The sequence below is a fragment of the Notothenia coriiceps genome, unplaced genomic scaffold (genome assembly GCF_000735185.1).
Source record: "Notothenia coriiceps isolate Sejong01 unplaced genomic scaffold, NC01 NC01_scaffold00035289, whole genome shotgun sequence".
Taxonomy (NCBI): Eukaryota; Metazoa; Chordata; class Actinopteri; order Perciformes; family Nototheniidae; genus Notothenia; species Notothenia coriiceps.
The window spans coordinates 38,023-60,741 of record NW_011367990.1 but is presented as its reverse complement, the minus strand read 5'-3'; the positions used below and the strand labels follow the sequence as shown (position 1 = coordinate 60,741).

The window sequence follows — 22,719 nt, the reverse complement described above, 5'->3', positions numbered from 1 at the left end:
CAATTTAAAGCGGCATTAGTTATTTTGTATCTGATTATTGGATCATTTGACTATAGGTTGTGCTTGTAGCTACGTCCAAATGATAATGTCAAAATATGCAGTTACGCTTTGCTTCTGGCAGGCCTTTTAGCATATGTTATCTTATTGTTTTGGATTCACATCTCTGATATTCGACTATTACTAATTTAATATCTGAGCGTTTTTCTTTCTATCAGACAAAAACATTCCGTACACTAGCTCACGGTATCAAATAGCTTAAAGACAAAGTTAGCTACTAGCTTGTAACCATCGGTATATTTGTTGTTGAAGTTACAGAGCTGAAAGGAGTGGATATTTGCATTCATCAGGTGGACAGAACCAAATAAAAGGCTAATGCTAATGCGGTGTACATTTGTATCTGTTCTTTGGGCAAATACAACTTTATCACATAACATCCCAATGTTGCGACAAACACAAATCTATAAATGCACATCGACAGCTGTACCAACACATATTTGTGATGAACTATTATCTGAATCAGCATTCCTCTCAGCTGTGCAGAGACTTTCAGCCTCCTTTAGTATTCCAGTCACAACTCCACTATCATCAACCTCATTTATAACTGCTGCAACCATGAAAAAAAAACAACACATATTTCTCAGGAGCTGGCGAAAGAAACATAATGGGAAAAAGGGAAAGTGGATATTGGATTTATATTCATTCGGTGAGCAGAAACACACGCTAAATGAATGCTAATGTTGCTCTGTGTTAGCTGAGTAGCCCAACAAGCAAACTAACCGTACACCATAAATCAACTTATTAATGTAAACCTTTTACTTGGCCGTTAATACTCCTATAAATATATTATCTTTCTGCCCAACTTTCCTCCCTCTCTTTTGCCTTCTCCCATTTACTGTTATGTCCTTCATGAATTGCTAAAATATCATACATATGTAAAGAAACAGGCCAAACGTTCAATCACATGCATGGAACGTCACATATATCCCCTCGGTGAGTGGTGACCTCTGTCTGACAGAGGGACTCACGGTGTGGAGGCAGTCCCATGCCAGAGGGGAGAGTTCATATCCCAGACTACTGATTATGCATTTGCATCTGATTGGCAAATCACCCACCAGCTAGTATTTGGCCAGAGAGAAAGGGAGAGGGAGAGGCATGCGGCAGGTTCACACATTCCATTCCTCTTGGAAAAATACAAAGCACTATGACCCCATGTTAGATGTCAGAGAAAGCCAGTGTTTATACTGCAACAAAAACAGGCTCTCACATAACGTCCACACCAAAACACAGAGCATTATTGTTCCTGACTCCAGCTCTTTTGACTTAAATCTCTCAGGGGCAAAGCAAGTACTTAAATAACTCTGCTGTATGTTTTTGTCAAAACGCCTCTATTTTTAGCTTACTATTCATCTCTTTCTCATTACTGACCTCCTTTTCTGTCATGCTGGGTCAAATACGGATGAGCCTACTTAGGTTTGGCAAAGATAAATGGTTGTTATCTCCATTGACCATCAGGGGAGCTGTGCTTCACTTACCCCGATTTTAAAAAGCAGATTTTTCCTTTGCATCATCATCTTTTTAATGCCAGTCTTTATCCTTTAGAAAAGGATAAATCCTGACCTCCTTCTCTTTCACAATACTCTCAGAAAGGCAGACAAGTAAGCCAGATAATGCACACAGCCGTACACACAGACACCAATTCCATTCAGTGCAGTCATCTTAAGTAAGAACCAAATGCCATACTGTATCAGGCCTTTGTATGCACTGACCCCAAATCTGTAGCCTGCAGCCACTTTCTGTTGCATACAAGCAAGCGACTCTCTCTCCCTCTCACATATACACTCCATTCTGCAAACATTGCTAACACATACCCAAGCATCAGAATCACACAATTCACCCACTTGAATGATACAAATCATCTGGCAATAATCTTCAGAAAGAAAGGCAAGCACATATGTACACACACACACACACACACACACACACACACACACACCTTGGCTGTGGGCTTTAATCTGGAACCATGATAAGCATGCAGCAGATGGTGCCCACAGAGAGAGAGAGTGAGGGAGACCACACACATTAAAAGCCTCCCTACGGAGTCATCTAGCCTTCTGGGCTCTGGGCTCGTTTGGCCTTGCCTGGTCAAGCACAGCCCTGGCTAGCCTTTTCTGGTCACCGCGTGCCAATGGCCCGAGTCCGAGAATACTTAGGTTAAAGTATGAAGACGGCCAAACCAGACAGCCATGACCTGTTGTGTCCAATGAGAACTCATTGTTTTCAGTATGTTGTTGACAAATGATGCAAAGCTTTGATAAAACTTCTCATGTCTCATCTTGCCAACACCAGCCCCTCCAAACAACCCTAAACGCTGCCCTCTCCTCTCTTATCTTCCACCTCTTCCTGCTACTGCCCCCTCTTTAGTTTACCCACAGGTGTGTTTACTGTACTTTTATGATGGCATTGTACCTCTGCAGCTGCTGCAGCCGCTGGTCTGCCGGCAGGAAGTTGTGTTTGAGGTTGAGGTGGGTTAGGTCGTGGCTGTAGAAGAGGTTGGGAGGAAGTTGCTCCAGGCTGCAGCAGGACAGATCTACGGAGTTAATCCTCTGGGACACCATCTATATGGGCGGGGGGGAAGCGAGAGGTAACAGAGTGAATGAGAAATGTGCAGTTAAACAGGATTATCAAGACCACAAGACTTAACTGGTTTACTGTGTATGTGTGTGGGCTGCTGCTAAGTGGGCAAATGTCATTCAATGGCCAATCTTTTTAGGATTAGGGATTCAGAAGATGTAGAGGGAAAGTCTAACAGGTTAGTGACCTGACATCATCCTGTAATCTAGTAAACTGCAGGTGCGTAGAGCAGTTAGCCTACGATTTGTTAGTCAAATTTTTTGGGATAACACAAGCTAATCAAAAAGGAAATGAAGGCGCCACCTGATCTTAAAAAGAGAAAATCTACACCCTGTGAATTTGAGCTTTTCAGAAAGGAGTTCGCTGGAGGCTCAGCAGTTGTCACTGAGGCACGTGTTGCTTCTATCCAGCCTCTATTCTGAGAGGCCCGCTGGGTGCTGGTGACATGCATGTTCATATTTAGAGAAGAGCTTTTTTGGCTGTGGCCTACTTGAGTTGAAATAAAAGAAAGAAGAGAGAGACATGAGTGTTGTTAATACGTGTGAGTGCACTTAGAGACACTTGCTTTTACTGCCGATCGGACAGAAATGTGCAGCTCTTTGAATCTCACTCAGCTCATACAGGCAGTGCAATTGTGGTGGGTGCCATATTTTCATACTTTTGCTCTTGCAGTCACGCATGTTCTGATATACAATGCAGCTGACTCGTAAGTAGCGCCTGAGAGCATATGCTGATATTTTCCTTTTTTCCCCCTTAAAACTCTCATGCACATCCTCACACAGTACCTTGGCAGCGTGTCTGTGCCAGCGCAGGTGCTCCGTGAAGCTGTCAAAGCTGACGTAGTAGGTTTGACTCTGAGGCCCTGCCGAGCTGAAGGCCAAACAGTGATTGTGCTTCTTCACCTCTTCCACCTGTCCACAGAACACACACAGGAGTGACATTACAGTCTGAAATCTGACATCTCCGACCCCATATGAATACAGAACGATGCGATTAAGTTTAGGGTCACACAGTAAAATAAATCAGAGAGGAAATGCTGACGCATGGATGCCTTAATAGATTCATTCTTATTTGAAAACAGCTTCTGTTGGAGGAAATAAGATGTTTAATGTCTGCAGGGTAAACATGCAGTCAAGCAGAAGCACACATGACAATATAATGCATAAGGCATGGGTGATCATTTTATATATAGAGTATGTGCGTGATATGAGCACAAATAAATCTGTGTGAAATTGTTTTTAGACACGCAGAGTCTCACTCAAGCACATGGATTCTGTGAATGAATGGATCACGAGTTACTGTGTTTGAATACTGGCACACATACAAACTATTTCACCATACATGCAGCGGCAGGTGAATGGGCGAATACTAGACTAGAGGTTACGTGCTGTGTGTGAAATGTTTAAAAACTGGGTGTGGCAGAGTGTCCTTTGTGTAAGGCGGGCCTAATTGTGTGGCTTGGAGATAAACAGATCCATAAAGCTTTAAACAGATAAGGTCATTTTTAGGGAGGAACTTTCAAAAAGGTAGAGAGAAATAAGGATACTTGAATGCCATAGTGATCTATTACACTGAACCTTATGGCATTCAGACTCCAGATTAGAATTACACAAACACATCCTTGTAAAAGACTGAAACTTTTTGACTTTGTAGAAACTCTTTGGAGCATTAATGTATGTCAAGGACAAAAAGTTGGAATTTAATCAGGTCACTATCTTGTGATATGACATTATGAGTTTATGACCCAAAACATGATTACATTACATCATTGTAAAAAACCATGGGGACAAAAAAACACTATGTGATGCCAGTTGTGCACCGTTGTGGTGTGATGAAGACATACTTTTCCTCCAATGAGCGGCAGGATGTGCATCTTCCCCGTCTGGCTCTCCTTGACGGAGGACACGATGAGGCAGGTGCCACAGAGGATGACCTGCCGTCTGGTCCAGCGGTTGACCGGCAGCTGGAGCTTCCCTTTGCGAACGTTGTATGTCCCTGACAGCTGCACACGCTCCGAGTTCTCAATGCTTGAGGGCTTCCCTAGAACAAAGAAAAATGTATAAGAGTTAGCACTGTAGACTAACATGTGTCAGTACATTGTTTTGTTCAAGGTAAATAATGAGCCTACCACTAGTTCATAAAAGTATACTGCTTATTTTGCCAGGCCAGGCTGAGACTTAAACACAATGGTGCTTGGAGCTTAATGATAATATCAGCAGGGTAAAAAAACAATGACCTGCCGATGTTTAGCAGGTATAATGTTTATCATGCTAACATTTGGGTAATATTACTCAACATAAAGTATAGGAATGTAATCTGTTTTAAAAAAGGTACTGCATTGGACAAATTACACTCTTGAGCTATACACAGTTTCCAATCAATCTAATAGTTGTTGTATTGTATTGGTTTTATATTACAAGGCACAATACAAGTAATGCGGTAGCTAGCCCCTAAATAAAGCAACCAAATGACAAACAATGCTGGGTTGACATAAGATCTAAATACATTCAGCGCAACTGTTCCAAATGTCCTTTGCATTTGGACTGAAATATTCTCGATTTGAATTCAGCGTAGCTCTACATTAATATACTTAAATTCCACAGCAGCAGGTGCACCTCTTTAAATGATTCTTTTACAATTACTGAGCTTCCTTTATTCAGTTTTACCCATCTGTCGGCCTTCTTCCTAACCTGTTCTCTTGCTTCACCACCAGCCGGCCAATCCTGACAGTCAGGCTGCTTATCAGGCGTTATGTCAGCAAGGCTGTGTTATGGTTCTGTTCAAACATCCACCTGCTTTCTGTCTACCTCCACCTCCGCAAAAAACGTCCCTGGGCAGTCCTCCCCCCCCCGCCATTTATTTTTCTATCCGGCTGCCTGACTTTCGGTTTCTCAATTCTATCAAATGTTTTGTGTTCGTCTACCTGCAGCATGTTTCACCTCAATGTGTTGCCCAATTCAGCCAAGAGATTCATGCCGTGGGTTACCAAGTTATCTTTTCCAAGCGACAGATGGCATAGAAAATGTCTTACATACTGTTGCCTTTTGTAAAGTAGCTGCATCCATCCTGCACCGACTCTTTCACACGTTTCACATCACCAAACACATGAACTGAACTGACGCAAGGGGGTTGTGGAGGTGAATAAGAGGGAGGAAGAAAGAGTAAGAAGGGTACAGCAAGTGTGAACCTCTCTTGGCTTTTCAATAATTTAGGTCTTCCACATGCCGGCGGTGAAAGGCTAGCGCAGTAGAGTAGGCTACTTCACGCTGCTCCCATCCAACACACTCAGCAGAGTTAAATAACATCCTGACCTTCAATAACATATACAGCACACAGCTATATTTGAAATCCATCGCAGCTTCTGAGTCCTGACCTTTGCTCTTGGCTACAAGCTAATCTTGTTTTCACAGCAGAATCATTTGCCTAGCTTGCACAAGGATATTTGCTTTTAATTAAATGCTGAGTGTGTAACATAACACTGTTGTTCAATGTTGATCAGGAGTCATGTTTGATGTGTGCCGTATTGATATGCGTAAATAGCAGGACTGTAATACTTAACTACAGAGGAGCACAAGCCTCAGAAAAAACGTTCAACGTGGAGCCGCCTTACTACTTACTGGCTACTACTAATCTTCTGAGGAGAAGTGTGAGAATGCATCGCTGCCAGAAGATTACACAAAGTCACACATGTCACATAATACTGCAATCTAGCATTAACAATCCCTGTGGGTTGGCCAGAAACATTGGTTAAAAGGAACAAAGGTAAAAATAAATGTGTGCTTTAACTGCTATAACATAAGTGGATGGTTCTAGGGGAAAATACATCTTCTTTGTGAAGGACTTTTTATAGAACTATTTAAAAAGGCAGTGATAATTTAAATATAGCCCTATTATAGTAAATGCAGTTCTGCCTGGCACAAAGCTGTGAAGCTATCTATAATAACCTGTTTATTACAATGTAAGTAGCATAACCTGTTTTTAATCATTTCTCTCTGTGCTCTGGCAGTCTGCCTTGGCTTAACAGCAGTAAAAGAAAAGCTGGCAATCCTTATCTACAGAAAAATATGGATAAATATGTTTAAATGAGCGATGAGGATATGAAAGACATCTGTATTTTTTCCAATGTCTTTGTTTTGTATACTGTATTTAAAGATAAATGAGCAAAACACAGCTGAAATTCCATTTAGCATTATATTGTAAGCTAAATTCACCCAAATATGAATATAATACAATAATATCTATTTGAAATATCATACATTTGAAATCAAAAGGATAAAGTAAATTCTTGCCACTCGATTCCTTCCCAATTTGTCCAAGCTTCCCCCCTAAATATAAGAGGTGTCCATTCTCCTTTTCACCTTCAAATCAGTGGTTTAGATAAGTGAGTTAAACTGGGGACTGAACTGTCCCTGAAGAGGTGTCATGGGGAGGGGAAAGATAAGAAAACAAAGATTAAGGAGGAAGCTAGGTATCATTTTTGAAAGAAAGAGTTCTACCGGCATGTGTCTAAAAAACATGACAGACTATATATAAATATATATAATTAATACATTGTTTTTATTACGAGACAATTTAACTTTACTTGAATAATAAGACTTGTATTTAATATGTTATTGAATTGAGTACATGAACTGCGTAGAACTATATCTTATTTAAACCTAAATTAGAATTATCAGAGCATAATAGGTACAACTGAATCGGACCAAGAGCTATCGTCCACCAAATTCCCTTCAAATCCATGTACCACCTTGCTAACAGACAGACAAACTGACGGGTTTGTCTGAGCAGACTGGTTACCCCCTTACAACTTCACTGGCTGGCAGAGGTAGCCAGCAGGCCCATCATTGTTGGATTGAGCTTGGGAAGGGGGTATGTGTTGCATTATACAAATTATTCACGAGCTTTTAGCCTCAATATGTCACATGGGCAAATTCCTACTATTTTTAGGCCTTTTGTTGGAACGTGCCTTCTCCCACACTAGCATATGCACACCCACACTACTCCCCTTCCCACTCTTCCCCTCAATGACATTCACACACGCACTAACACAGTGACAGTGATTAACCATCTCCATATGTGCATCCATATAACATCCCCCACCCCCCCCGAAATGTTGATGGACCAATATCAGCAAGACATATTGTAGCGATATAAAAATACAGACAGGATAAGTGGGATGCTTTTGTGATTCTCCTATGCGGATGATGCCGTTTACAACCGTATCAAACAGACGGGGGATGACTGGATGGAGGAAAACGCTCCAGTCTGGCCATGGGAATGCACAGTGGAGGAAGCAAGGAGATGGGTGTGACGCCCACGTGAGCATCCTGTTTACAGGGGTGCGCCAGAGTGAGGCAGGATCTCTCCGTAACCCTCCAGCAGAAGGAGGGAAATCATAAGAGACAGTTACTTTATTACAAATGTATGAACCATAGGCCACCTACACTAGAAATATTCTGAGCAGGGATGATCTTAGTCACCATGGTCATCCCATAATCTACGGGGGAAGCATGACTTTTACAATAATAGACCGGCCCTTCAAGGTGGGTGTGTGCAGAAGTCGTTCTATTCCTAGACATACTGTATGTGCGTGCAGGAGTACACTACAGTGTGTGTGTGTGTGTGTGTGTGTGTGTGTGTGTGTGTGTGTGTGTGTGTGTGTGTGTGTGTGTGTGTGTGTGTGTGTGTGTGTGTGTGTGTGTGTGTGTGTGTTGCTGGAGATGGCTTCCTTCCTTTTTCCTTCCAAGCTCAGGAACAGAGTGTTTCCCCTCCACACTAGGCTTGAATACCCATGTGTGCGCACCCCTACCGCTACAACACACACACACACAATCAGGCTGCGGTCACTCTCAGATAAAACCTCAACTTAATCCAAGATATTAAAGCTTTTAAACTCTGTAAAAGGTTTCTTCACACAAGTATATATTATAATACGGAAACATCCTTCGCTTGAATACACTTGACTTCCACGGTGTGTATTATGAATCAATTCACTTTATCTTACGATACAGTATAATCCACTCAGTGACAATACAGCTATCCAGGGAGTCCTTGCGATGTATATTAAAAACAAACAACAGTAAAAGCAACTTGTAACTGAGAATAGTGGCCTATGTGAAAATCATGGTGCTATAATACTGAAATATACTCTTGATGCGTTCAATCCGAATGCAGAACATCCAGAAAAAGACATTGTGTTGCCTTTAAACATACAATCTTATAACCTTAGAGCAAGTGTTGTATAGCAAGTGTGTCTTTTTATTGTGTAATCTTTGCAAAAGTCAATCAGATTCACATAAAAGGAAACAACTCTTCAGTATTATGAGCTCTTGTTTTCCAAGACCAGGCTATAAAGCTCCCTCCAGCTGCCCTGTTATCCATCATTGTTGCTGGTGATCAGTACCAGGCCAACCTCTCTCCATCCATCTCCTAATTTAACAGATCGCTATTTTCTTCTGGCCTTTCTCTGTTATAACAAGGACACATCCCTGGTTAATCATTCTGCCCTGCTAAATGCAACCTGACATCGGCACACCTCTACTACAGGACTGGGCATGCCGTACCGCAGGGCGTCGATGACCCACATAAATCACAGCGGAGCACGAGAATGGTAGAAACACACTTTCTTATTCTATAGGCAGTGACCGATGTTATGTACCGGATGGAAAGACTCTAGGACTTATAAATGCTTCTATATTGGGCTCTTATATCTACAGGATCAGCCTTTTTTCCTCCCAACCTCAGGATCTCATTCGAGAATTAGCATTGGGACGCATTTGTAAGAACTTGATAGGAGACACTCTATCAGACAAACATCAACAAATAATGCTTCGTGTTGGAGCTATTATCAAATAAAAAGCAAACTACGGTTGAGGACAATTAGTTAAGAAGGGATATAGAAAGCTGTTACTCTGCAACACAAATAGCTACACTGTCCTTCTGTTACGAAAAAAAACACACACACACATACAATGTCCACAAAATGTTGACTAAAATTGTGTTTGCAGGAAAGGGAAGAAAGAAGAATGTCTATATCTGAGCTATCTATATGTCTCTAGGCCAAAAGCGCTGCACTCGTTTTTCTCCATCTCTGCCCCCACTCTCTCTCATTCTCTGTGGATGACTTGCGCCGATTACTCAGATCCGAAGTGACAGGCCGCGTTAAGCCCACTGTCCGCTCAGACAGCAGTTGACGAGTCTTGCTGGAAGGTGGCAAATGCCGTTGTGGGTGATAGACTGTGCCCTACATCTGTCTGCACATTACACTCTACTACCTCTCTGCAGTTTTCACAACAATGAACATGAACTGTGAATGTGCACACACTAAATAGAGAAAACCTTACTGTCCAATGTCCACTGCATGAGTCAGCTCCAATCAACCCAACACATTTAGGAACCAGGTGCTTCAATACATTTTAGTATCAACTACAGATAGCACCAACTCAATGTGACAGAATTGTAAGGAAAACCCCAAACAAGAAATGTCTGTTTATAAACACATACAACATTGTGACCGCTATTTACCGTAGCTTGGCTTTTTAAACATTGCACCTCTGTACAGAATGTCATGGTCCTGATGATTCTCATTCTCTCTAACTAATCAATGGTTAGCGGTGTTTTACTATGCGAATCTTCTCAGCGACCAAGTTGATACCAAAGAAAGAACCGGGTGTCACGTACTATCCACAACTTTTGCCAAAGGATTGAAATCCAAAAGACTAATGGTTCCATTGAACTTTAATCAGGGCGAGCCTTGCCGTACCATGCAGTGGAAATGTGGCTTCAGTGGCGCTTCTTAAATCGTTAAAACCTCCTCTTTAAAAGTTCCCAGATGTTGTCACACAAATGGGTCCATGGTGGAAAAGGGGCTTCCTCCTCTGGGACTCAGAAGGTGTTGATGTGTGAAATGTTTCAAGCTGTCCCTTGCGTGAAAAATATGTGTTTGCATGGGAAATAGATGGGATGTCACGCATTATCACCGTGTGGCCAACTGTCAATCGGGGTGCTCTGACTTTGAACCGTGACCAACATTTCTCGTGATCAGTTTCTCACTTTTGCAAAGACCCAGATGTTGAATGCTCTAAAAATGTTGACTGCCAAGGAGGCTCAGAGTGAGACTGTTGCCAACTGGGGCTGAAACGATAAGATCTACACTTTGACTTCAAAGCACAGCAGTCAACAGTGAAACCATGATAAAGAACTGTTAACTCTGCAGTATCAGCGCCATGCGCCGTTGATTAGCTAGATGAGCATTTCATCAATCATCCATGTTGCAATTGCTTTGAGTTTCTCTTTAGTTAATCAAAAAAACATGCATATGTATGTAGATTTTAAATTATCTGGAGAGAACTTAAACAATATCTATCAATAATTCAGGATAAGGGCTGCCTTGTGTTTGTGGATTTGTTTTTTTTGGTTCTCCAGAGTGCTGGAAAGTGCTTTCAATCCCTCTAGGAAAAGCTGAGTGGCGCTTTGTCTATTGTAAGACACTGAACATCTTTTAGCTTAAACAGCTCAGTCGAGGTGATGTTTCTTCTTCTTCTCTTCAGTCTCTGTCTGCACTACTCTCGGATGGTGATGTAGCATTAAGGATCAGGGCCAGAGACACTGAGGGAAGGGGGAGGGGGGGCTCAGGGTAAGTATGTTGACCATGAGACGTCCCTCCAGCCCTGGAAAGAGGATGGAGTGGATAATTAATAGTTTGATTAATGCCCTCAAATTCTGATACCTCATGTCGTCAGGAAGGACACAAGAAGACAGAAACACACCCACACACAACCACACACACACACTGTACAAACCCTCTTCACTCAGTCCAGTGAAACATCCTGGATCCAAATGAGGTCCCAGCCTGCAATATCTTCCACATCAAACCATTATTACCCTTTGCCCCTGGGGAGAAGAGAGCTAAGCAGCCATTTGCTATTAAAGGCAATGTACTTCTCTAGTTATCAGGTCAAGGAAATACCATCCACAGCCTTTAGAGGCACTTTGTGAATGTGTTATAGCAGAGGGATGACCTAAAGGAGGATTTGTAGTGTGTTAAAGGTCCCATGTCATGCTTTTCCGGTTATTACCCGTCCCCTTGTGTGTTATATAGCTTTGTGTGCATGTACACGGTCTGCAGAGTCACAAACCCTCAAAGTACACCCTGTAGCGAGTAAAACTCTAACACAGAAAATATCTGTCTATGCTGCCCCAGAACGCCTCGTTGGAGATTTTTATTTTTCCATTTCTTTCTACCTGAGTATGGTGGCGTGACCATACCCAGGTCCAAATGGACTAATGCTTGGAGCTCCTCACACACACACACACTTACTCAGCCTTATCTTTTCTCAGCCGCGGCTCCGTGGATCTCCACTCACAGATCCGTGGTGTCTCGCGGTCTCGCAGACCCCACGCAGCAACCAGGAAACGACACCAGTAATCAAGCTCACACTGTCCGCCCCTCGAGCGGAGCAGCGAGCCCCGCCAGCACGGCACCCAGACCCCATGCAGCATTCTCATCTGTTTGTCATTACTGGTGTCATTTTTTGGCTGCTATCAAATGCCATTGTAACACATAAACACACATCAGAGCACAGTGCGCTCATAGGGAAGGGGGAGGGGCTCCAACAAGGCGTGTAGGACAGATAGTGAATACACATACTATACAGAGATGCTGTATGAGAAAAACAATGTGAGTTTGGAACATTGAACAATGTAAATCTATTCTAGTAGACCTCAACAATGGAATTATGATCAGTAGAAATGGCCATGAAATGGGACCTTTAAGTAATTCTAAGTTATCTTTAACTAGAATTTGACCTACTTGCACACTGCGTTGTTCTACATTGTTTTCTCTATCATGACTTCATACACAGGGCATTTCCTATCTTCTCATAGCAGGTCATGTTACCTAATGCAAATCTGTGTTTATGGGCTGCAGCAGAAACGGATGCAAATGATGTGTAAATAATATGCAATCATAACTCATGCACCCGACAGCTGGAACGAGGAACTACAATGAGAAAGGCCTCGCAAGAGGTTGATAAATCATATTGTGCAGCTATGACATTTTAAATAAATTGCTCGTATACCCTTAAGTAAAAATAAATAACCGCATTTCCATCAGCGGCACCGTCCTTCACACCACCAGCTGCACTGTGAACGTTTTTCATCTTGTTAATTCAATCAATATCCACTAAAAATAGACCCAGATGCAGCAGACAGAGATAATTGTGTTCGAGATGCTTAGGACCACAGTTGTAGGCATTAATATTTGAAAAGAAAGAGATTTCCCCCAGTGATTCCCTCTGTCAGTGGTGGTTGAATACTGACGTAGATGTGTGCTTCCTCTCTAAACCCCCCCTCTTCCCAGCTGTACTCCTGGAGCTGTTATGTAATGATGGGTTACGAAACCTACATAGGAAAACACGAGCCCCCTGATCAGCTAGCACAGAACACACACACACACACACACACACACACACACACACACACACACACACACACACACACACACACACACACACACACACACACACACACACACACACACACACACACACACACACACACACACACACACACACACACGACGACGACGACGACGACGACACACGACGACACAAACACACACACACACACACACACACACACACACACACACACACGGTTTCACCGCCTTGTTTGTGTGTAAGCGAATGACTGTCGTCGTTATCGTAGTGTAATAAAGTGTCCGTGTGTTTGCTCATGCATACAATGTGCTTATATCTACTACACATTAAATGAATGCATGGTGTATGAGGCTGTAAAAGTGTTCAGAGCTCCCAAATAAATGATTTAGTGTGGTTGTGGGTGAGCGTGTAAAATACATTAACAAAGAACATAACGAGATTAATAAGGGTACATATTGCATGTTGCAGTAGAAGTGTGAATACTTGGAGCTATGCTGGTGTAGAAAGAACCATATAAAGAGAAAGGAATAACGGAGATGGCTAAGATGGAGCGGAGTAAAAATAGAAAGGAAGATAAAAACACGGACAAACATGGAAAAATAAATTGGCTACAGGCATATCCTGTCACATTCGGCAGAAAATGTCAGGAGAGTTAAGAGCTGAAGGCGAGGTTAGCTATTCTCACTCAGTATTAAGGCTGCCACAAACCAGGCAACCACACACTACATCCACATCCTCCTATGCTCACACAATTACATTTTTATATTAGTTTGCATGAACATTATTAGGATAGACACAGTTAAACTGGGTCATCTAGTTCTTGCCACTTATCTTTATCCTTTATGATAATATACATAATATATGTGTGTGTGTACAACTCGACAAGTACAATAGATCAAAGGTCCACCAAGAACGCAGTCAGAAAACTATAATGGTTGATTTCTGACTGTTTTAGTATTAAGGTCTGGTCTTTTGAAAAATAATTGACGTGTTGGTTAAAAATAATAGCTTCAGTGATTTATGAACAAAGCAGTTCTTCAATATATTTTAAATGGAAATGGGACTTCTTCGCTGTTAATAGTTATCAGCATTGAGTAACACAGACCAACCACAACTAAAATCTTGAAACTGAACTGAAATAATTATAACTTGAGAATATTTGTGCCTCTCAGACAGTTTTTTTCTCCGTCAGACTATTTTTTAGCAATCATCCCTCTATTCGCAAATCTCAGAAAATAACTCGCAGAGTAAAATATCCCAACTGATAGAAATCAAGGCTAAAAATACCAAGAAAAGACTGAAAATATGCCCGAATTATTCTTTAAAAAGCAAAGACCCATACCTATAGTGGCAGATTACTTTAGAAAAAAGTGTTTCTTTATCAGCAAACATTTAACAAGAAATATATGTCCTTTATTTAACCAGGTAAAAGCATCATTGAGATTAAAACCTGGCCAAGAGGGCAGCATGAACAATGTTACAACAAATGAACACAAAACAACACAGGCAGACGAAAACAGCGGTCGAAAGAAGAAGGTCTTATTACTGAGGACATAAACAAGTAAGATGTCTGACAATACCTTGCATCACACAGTGCCAGGAAAATGATGATAATGCTTATCGTTTTTTCTAAGGTTAACCACAGAGAAAATGCTTTGATGTCTCTCTCACTTCCAGCGAGCGCCTAATATCTTTCCAGCAAAAGGTCAAATGTATTCTCTGTCAAACCCTTCAAGTGTTTATGTAACGCTGTTCCATGTAGAGTGAGTTCAAGTGCATGACAAACGTGTTCATCAGTGTGGAAGAGGATGGCTATTCCATGTTGGGAAATAATGAATAACCGGCGGGTCATGAATGCGTGAGAAACAAATGGAAGGCTTTGCTTTCACACACAAAATACAGCAAGCCTCCACACGTGTGAACTGAGTTTCTGTTGTGTGATAGTAAACTGGCATGAGAGTCAGGGAGCATTGTGTAATGTGCTTCTTCATTCACACACACACAGGTTATGACCCCAAAGGTTTTAAATGTGTGTGCATTAATGTTTCAGAGAGCAAGACTGAACAGAAATTGTGTTTTTCCAACTTATCATCCTCTATTACCCATTCCCTACGATATATTACGTCAGTCTTCAATATCTCCCGCTGTCAGCCACACTGATTCTTTTCTCCCTACTTGGTTGGTTTTATGTGGCAGTTGTTTAAGGGAATCACCACGTCTAGCCAAGCTTACAGATGACCTGACCTCTCTCTCTCCTTACATTTTTTAAAGCATTTTAAGATATATCACTACAGGGCTCATCATGCTTCACTTTGCTTATGTAGGTGCTGCCTGTATTCGATCATGTTCTCTGACCTTCTCAAAGGGGAAGAGAAGTCAAAAGAGAACTTCAAAAAAAGGACACATCATATAGTACATTATTATTAGAGTCATATTCGGCCCTCCTCTTTGTTCACTGCTTCCTCCCTAGCCTCCAGAATGGCACACCCTTCCCCTAGCTCCACCCACAGACCTCCACATGCCAGCGGTCCCTGCAGTGGGTCCTCAGCACAGCCTGTGCCATCACGCTGAAGGATATGCTGTTGACAGATACGGGTCACTGCAGTCACAGGCACAGGGTGGCACACACTCATGAATGATGCAGCACTCAACATAGCTCCCTCACTAACACATGAGAACACATAATCAGGCCTGATCATGCACAACGACAAAAAAGGCGGGCCGCAACTTGTGGTGACGAAGCAATTAAAGCAAAGCCCGTAAGCCAGTAGAGAAGACAACATTGTGATATATTATATGCCTGGAGGTGCTTTTAAACAAGGTATGAACAGGGAAATACATCCCCGCTAATGGCTCCATTATACTGAGCCTGACTCATGCTTGTTTTCAAGGATCAATAGGCGCTTTCACACCGCAGTACTTTTCCCACAAAGGTTCATGAGAACTTAGTTCATGAGAACTCTTTAGTTCATGAGAACTCTTTAGTTCTCATGAACTAAGTACAGATCGCGTTCACACCGGAATAAGTCCCTGAGGGAGGATTAGGCAAATGAAGCCGCTGACGTCACTTCTTCTTCTTCTTCTTCTTCTTCTTCTTCTTCTTCTTCTTCTTCTTCTTCTGCTTTGGGTTTACTGGCAGGCCGCAAACAACTTCACGAATACTGAAGTCCCCGGCCATAAGTTAGTCTCTCTGCGTTTGTGCGCTGGGCTAATGCTAATGCTAATCATGCTAGTGCAAGGATAATAAAATGGCGGCTTCACAAAACTTTTTGGGAGTTTTAGGGGGCGTGGTTTGCATTCCGCCAGGCAAATCAGACATAGGAACCTTTTTCTCCCACGAAAGTCCCTTCTCTCTAGCAGGGACGGAAAAGGGGGTAAAAAAGGTTCACATTAACTAATTTTAGTTCCGGCTCTTTTTGGTGTGAACGCGACATTTCGGAACTATATCGGAACTAAAGTGGGAAAAGTACTGCGGTGTGAACGCGCCTAATGCAACTCAGATTTAGTTGCTTCACAATTTATTGATAACCTGCTTTCTAAATCGACAGAAAATAAGTAGAGCTTAATGTGAATGTATTTATTAAATAAGTGATCTTGTATTCTATTTCTATAAAGATTGTGCAGGGAATTTGCCTTTACAACAGCAAAGGTTGGGAAAGGGGGAGAAAACAAGGAAAACATAACCAACATACGCCTGTTGACATCACAAGCTCAGAGTTTTGAAAAATGTATTTTAATAACCAAAGAAGACCTTCTTAAAAACGGTAGAACTACCGGTACTTCATGTGACAAATTAACTAACCTTTGTTCTGGAAATTGGTGGAGTGTCTTTTGAATCAGACAAAATTAAAGACATCACCTTGGGTCTGGGATATGTTGATTGGCATTTTGCAGTATTTTCTCAAACACACATTATCTCATAATTCAGGACACTGGTTGCTCATCAGCAGCGTAACTGTGTCACTACAGCCTCCGCATTCTGCCATTCAGCAGCTGCTAATGGCCTGTATACAGCAGCAGCCTGTCTCTGCAGCACTCTACACGGCCTTGATAAAGAGCGCAACGCCTTATACTGTATGGGGCTTAAAAAGAGAGCGATCAAGAGAAGGAGCGAGGTATTGTCGTGTTAAGCACCAGTACAATAACCCCTTTCCAGAGACAGAGGTTTAGACTTACCCACCTAGCATTCAACCCCCCTTGGAAGTGCATCAGGGGAGGGTGAAATGTGAGAGCCAGGGATGAAGGGAGAGGAGCGATAAAGGAGCAGGCTGACAACACCTCCCTCTGATACCGAGGCTAAAGAGGCGAGATGAGAACGGTAATTGGTAAGCCAGTGAAGGTTTGCGAAAAAAGGTTAGAGCTGAATGTGTTGAAGTGTGCATAGGCGCGTACACAGTTTATGTGTGTGTGTCAGTGATTCATTTGCTTGCAGGGAGTCCCGGCCTGTTTGTCGCCCTGGGTTTCCCTGTTCACTTGTACCGCTGCATTAATAATGCCTGTCGCTGATAGTAAAAAAAACTGGGACATTTTACATTCACTGCACTACTCCATCACTTTGTCTCTCCTGGTCATTCTCAGCGGTCATTTTAACAAGATCATTGTCATGGTTTAACATAAGAGAGGGAAGAGTCTCAACATTGGTATGGCTGAAAACTTTTTTTCAAAGTCATCAGAATCAAGTACGCTATTAAAGTTTAACTGGCTGGAAAGTAAAAATCATTAACTGAATTACCTTCTGTATTTCAGCAAGTCCCTCCAGCAATACTAATCTTGCTTAAATTTCGTTATGCAAGTCATTTAATTAAATAATTGATTATTATTTTTGACCTTTCACAAATTGGGCGTTAATGAAGACTTTTCCACAACTTCACAATCCTAGCCTGAGGCCAGCATCGATGTCCGTTATAGAAGGAGGAATATTTAATAAGGTCGAAAAAAGGGAAGAACTGAGAGAAGATAGTCAAGAAGATAATCGGGTGAATTGTGTTGCTGCGGAACTGGCTAAGAAGTGATGACATTCGCCGAAAACTGTGGGAATGATAAATGATGAGAAGCAGCAGGGTCAGATTTTTAAAAGGTCAAAGGTTTATGTCCCTTCATGACACATTGTAATTTGTCACATGTGTCAAATCTTGTTATGTGTAGACATTACAATAATTTCCAATACTACATTTTGACTTATTCACATAGTGACACATAGCTGATAATGCAAGTAGGGTTATAAGAGATACAGGAGATTGTGTCTAGAAAAGATTGCATGTAAACCTTTGTTTTTCCCTGTGAACAGATGTGACTTTATGTACTGCGTTGAGCATGTGCTACCAATCAACGAGTGGACAGATTCCTGAGTAAAGAAAAGCAGATTTGAGTAGGCGGCAGCAACATTGTGGGACTAATAAAGGTATTCTGAACATTTTCATAGAATCTGTACCAGAATAGCAGTGGAGAGAGCAAGAGACAGGGTGAATATCAGAGCAGTGTACTGTACTATAATACCATCAGGAGTGTGTTTATGATTGGTGGGATGACTGCTGTGTGGAACAACAACTGCAACCCGCTTGAGGCTCCTGTCTGAACTTGTTTTGCTCATAAACAAGGGTAGGAAGTTGAAGTATTTGTACCCTTTGATATCCCAAACAATCCAAAGCAGTTGATTTTTTTTTGCTGTAAACTGCTGGGAAGATATGCCCTGAGTTTAATTAGGTGGCCCAATTGAACTTAACATCAACTTTGTAACAATGCATGCTTTTTGTAGCAGGTTGCCAACCAATTCAGCCCAGCTGATACCAGTGTCTCATGCGTCGTAATCGGTCGTAATGCATTGAGCATGATCACAGTAAACTGTCTATATGACTAGTGTGTGACAATGACATCATGTGTAACACTGATTGGAATTATTCCCAACTAATCCACAATGAAAGGCAATCAAACCGCTTCCACTTTAAACGTTTTCCCTGAGGGTAGACCACAGACACACAGATAAGCACATTGTTGTTATGGTTTGTACTTAACCTCTAATGCCATTCATTATCAGAGGCTATGAAGGACCCTCGCAGCTTAGCTAAATCTGGCAACGGGCCACTGGGAGGTTGCAGCATCCTAGTTGTTCTGCTACACTTCATATTAAAGGCTGCCATGTATGGCATGCCTTTGATGGTGAAAGTAACAAGCAGCTTCATAGGAAGAGCACAAGCAATAATAAAAGGCAAACAGTCACTGTTATTATTTCAAGTCCAGCTATTCTCCCATTCCAGTAAGTATTAAAAATGCATATGGGCAGCAGTTGCCTCTGGGTAATCGGGGAAGAAGCTGTCCACAAAGACAGCAGCTAGAGTCAGTTGTTCCTTAATCCCACTGAAGGACAGGCTGCAAAGTAATCAGACCCCAGATCTGTGGTTAAAGCCACAGCTATCAGGCCAGTTCAGAGCCGATAGGAATGGGGGAGAGACTGAGAGGAAGGCTTTCACACAAGCAGAGTACAGGGGGAGAAAGAGAGCAAGAATTAAAGGGCCATTCTCTCCAGATGATGCACAGGGACAGGACAAATGAATGAATGAATGAATGAGATTGTGATGTTGTCGCACATTCCCCTGGTCCCACGTGTTCACTTTTTCTTTCTTCTCTTTCTCCTCCCTCCCTTCTTTCCTTTCCTTTTGTTTTGTTTAAAATGTAACAAGGTCTGGAACAGTGGAGGGCTGAAGCGGGTATCCGGGGTGTTTTGGCTCAGCTTCATGTCACATGCAGGGGCCATGTGAACACAGTGGCACTGAGAGAGAGGGAGGGGGGGCAGTGAGAGAGGGAGAGGGCTAGTGGGAAATAAAAAAGAACTAAAGAGGGGAAGTCTTTAACCACAGCGACTGGGAAGCAGTGAGAACTAGAAAAGAACTGGGTGGTTGCCGAGTGAGAGTTAATAAAAACAAGTGTATTTATGAGAGAAGCACACCGCAAATTAAACAAGAACTATAAAGAGATTAAGACAAGCTAAAAGAATAAGCATGTGCGAGAGAAAACAAAATAAAATTCAAGGAAGCATATTGGTAGAGAAAGGGAGAAAGCACTTCCTGGTGCAGCAGGTGACAGCTCCAGGGTCTGGTTGATTATCCAACTGCAGCGCTAACAGCAAGAGACAGACAAGTTGCAACGTTAATGATTGAGAGTAGCGGCTCATGCAGCGATGTCTCCCTTGGTCTCTCTGGACTTTAAATTGGACGTATTATACCTACCAATTTATTAGGTATATCAGTGTAAAATGTAGGCAAGCCATTATAATAAATGAATACTGTGTTTACAAAGCTTATAATGTTATTTTCTGTTTGTGTTATACTTATATATAATGTTGAGGTAGTTGTCAGGTAGAGGTAGAGAAATACTGTGGTTTAAACTTAACTATAATTATCTGACAGCTGGCATTATTTGTTATTTTTTTAAGAGCTTACATATGATCAGCTTTTAGTAAATGATACATTGTAGTAAGTATACTAGCCAACACACTATATTACGTAGTGAAAATTAGCTAGTAATAGGATTTCTTTGGCCACTGTTTTCTAGTTACACATCCAGGAGATATGGAGCAACATTAGTATTCATTTGGAGCCATGTCTCTGGACACCTGATGAATGTCCAATAGAAGAACAGAATTCCAATATTCACTTTTATTTTTGCTCTGTTTCCATTCCTGAGGGAAATATCTGCCTTGTTCGCTTCTGACGCTCCACTATGTTCACTTTGTCTGTCTGCCGTTTGGTGCTGAGCAGGAAAGGTACAGTGGGTTTTTAGAGTATATTTGTAGAATGCCCTCTACGTCCAAAAGCAGTGAAAGTGACGTTGACTCGGCAAGCAACACAAGGAGCTCAAGAGGCGTTGCAAAACACCATATAGCTTGAGGGAACTACTGGAATTAAAAAGAAAAACTAATTATTACAGCAACTTTACAGTAAGTATATTCTGATGATAGTAAATGATCTTAATACTTCTTCAAACATTTAATACAGACTCATTTGTAACACAAAGATGCTAAACTGATGCATTTTTTTTTTAATCTACAGTACATCTATAGGGTTGTGTCAGAGTCCATCTGTTTGCTTTCAATGCCAGTTGACAATAAGGAAGTATCATTATTGTGCTTCAGCAATTTTGTAGAGAGATGAACTTTAAACTAGGTCATTTCATATCAACGGCTCTGCCTCTTTTTATTGGAGCAGAGTCCATAGAAACAAGCTGAGCTACACCCAAAACACACTTTATCTATAGCAGTGTACAGATTTGGGGACAGCGTGGTAACACAACACAACACTATATACTAAACACTCCATCTACTTAGCCTTATTTTCTGCAGTGCAGGGAGGTGTCTCTATAAAAACAAAATCTCAAATAAAACAGCTGCCCCAAAACTGATTATTGTGTAACACTAAATGTAACAAATAACCTGGAGACTCTGGCTCTGTAAAAACAAATTAGTGTAAGCACCACTGGAGTGGTGGTATTTAAAAACCTCCCATCCAGGAATTGACACAGTTCTCTCCTGTACACTAGCAGTCAAGCAGGCTGTGTGTTCTGTAATCGGAATTTTTTTTGGGCCTCTTTAATGCTGAGAGTTGCAGATGTTGTCTGGCATTAGGCTGTGCTGTCGCTGATCAAAGCTGCAGAGAGTGAGCCCCTGCTGGCCTGCCTCTAATCCCCCCCTCTGCATGTGGTCAGAGCAGGGACTGGTGCTCAACGCGGGGACAGTGGGCCCACTCCATGACCCCACAGAAGAGGGAACCCTTTCTCTGCCGTTGCTCTTGAACTAAAGCAACCCTCCAAGGTTCCTGGGTAGCATTTGGCAAGGGCCTTTTGACAGACTGCTGCGAGGCCTGTCTGCTCACATAAGGAAGCCCGCTGCCCTTTCATAACCCCTTTTCCCAATTCCCTATCTCAGAATGTGCCAGTAAGCAGACAGGAGTGGCACATCAGCATGACACTGTTCAACCTGGATTAAGCTGCTTACCACAAAGCAATGAGAATTTAAATTGCATACCTCTCCGTTTCTTTTTTACTTACTTCCACAGGGGTAACGAGTGTGCACCAAAGCATGCACATTCACACAGGGGAGACATTAGGAAGAGTGCTAGACCGGTAGAAATAAGAGCCAATTATGAGGGTGACCAGTAATTCTTGGAGTGAAAAGCAATAAGCTAGGGAGAGATAAAGAGATATAGGAAGATAAATGGAAGCTGTCAGATGGTGTGAGGGAGGAGGAGATGTGAGGATGGATAGCAGGAGGAGAGGGAGGGAGGGGGATCAATCATGAGAGAAATTGAGAGGGAGGAAGATTCGACGCGAGAGGAGAGGAAGGTGGGAGGATGTCGGCCAAGAAGGCAATCTATATTAGACAGCAAACAGTTCCCCAGGCTTTAAACTGCTACAAGCTGACACACCATCCTCTCCATGTCTGCCTCAGTAGACACACGTGTGAATCCTCAGAGACACACATCCACAGACGTATGACCACATTTTATATAGGACCACGTCTATAAGGGGAAGCAAGGTAAGAGATATGAAAAACTTAAAACTACTCTTTACTCGCTCTACTGATATTAGTGTAGATCAGTGGTTCCCAACCTTTTATCCCAAGAGCCCGCCCAAATGACTCCTGTTGTGCCCCCCCCCC

General features: G+C 42.1%; 1 protein-coding gene across 1 annotated transcript in view; it reads right to left on the bottom strand.

Moving 5' to 3' along the window:
* Positions 1 to 2,438: 2,438 nt before the first annotated feature.
* Positions 2,439 to 22,719, bottom strand: part of LOC104962716 (PH domain leucine-rich repeat-containing protein phosphatase 1-like) — a 27,002-nt gene continuing 6,721 nt past the window's right edge. The window contains exons 2-4 of the mRNA XM_010791209.1: positions 4,475 to 4,671; positions 3,417 to 3,542; positions 2,439 to 2,615 (exon numbers count right to left, since the gene is read on the bottom strand). Of these exons, the coding sequence (XP_010789511.1) occupies positions 2,439 to 2,615; positions 3,417 to 3,542; positions 4,475 to 4,671 (500 nt within the window). The remainder of the gene's footprint in view (positions 2,616 to 3,416; positions 3,543 to 4,474; positions 4,672 to 22,719) is intronic.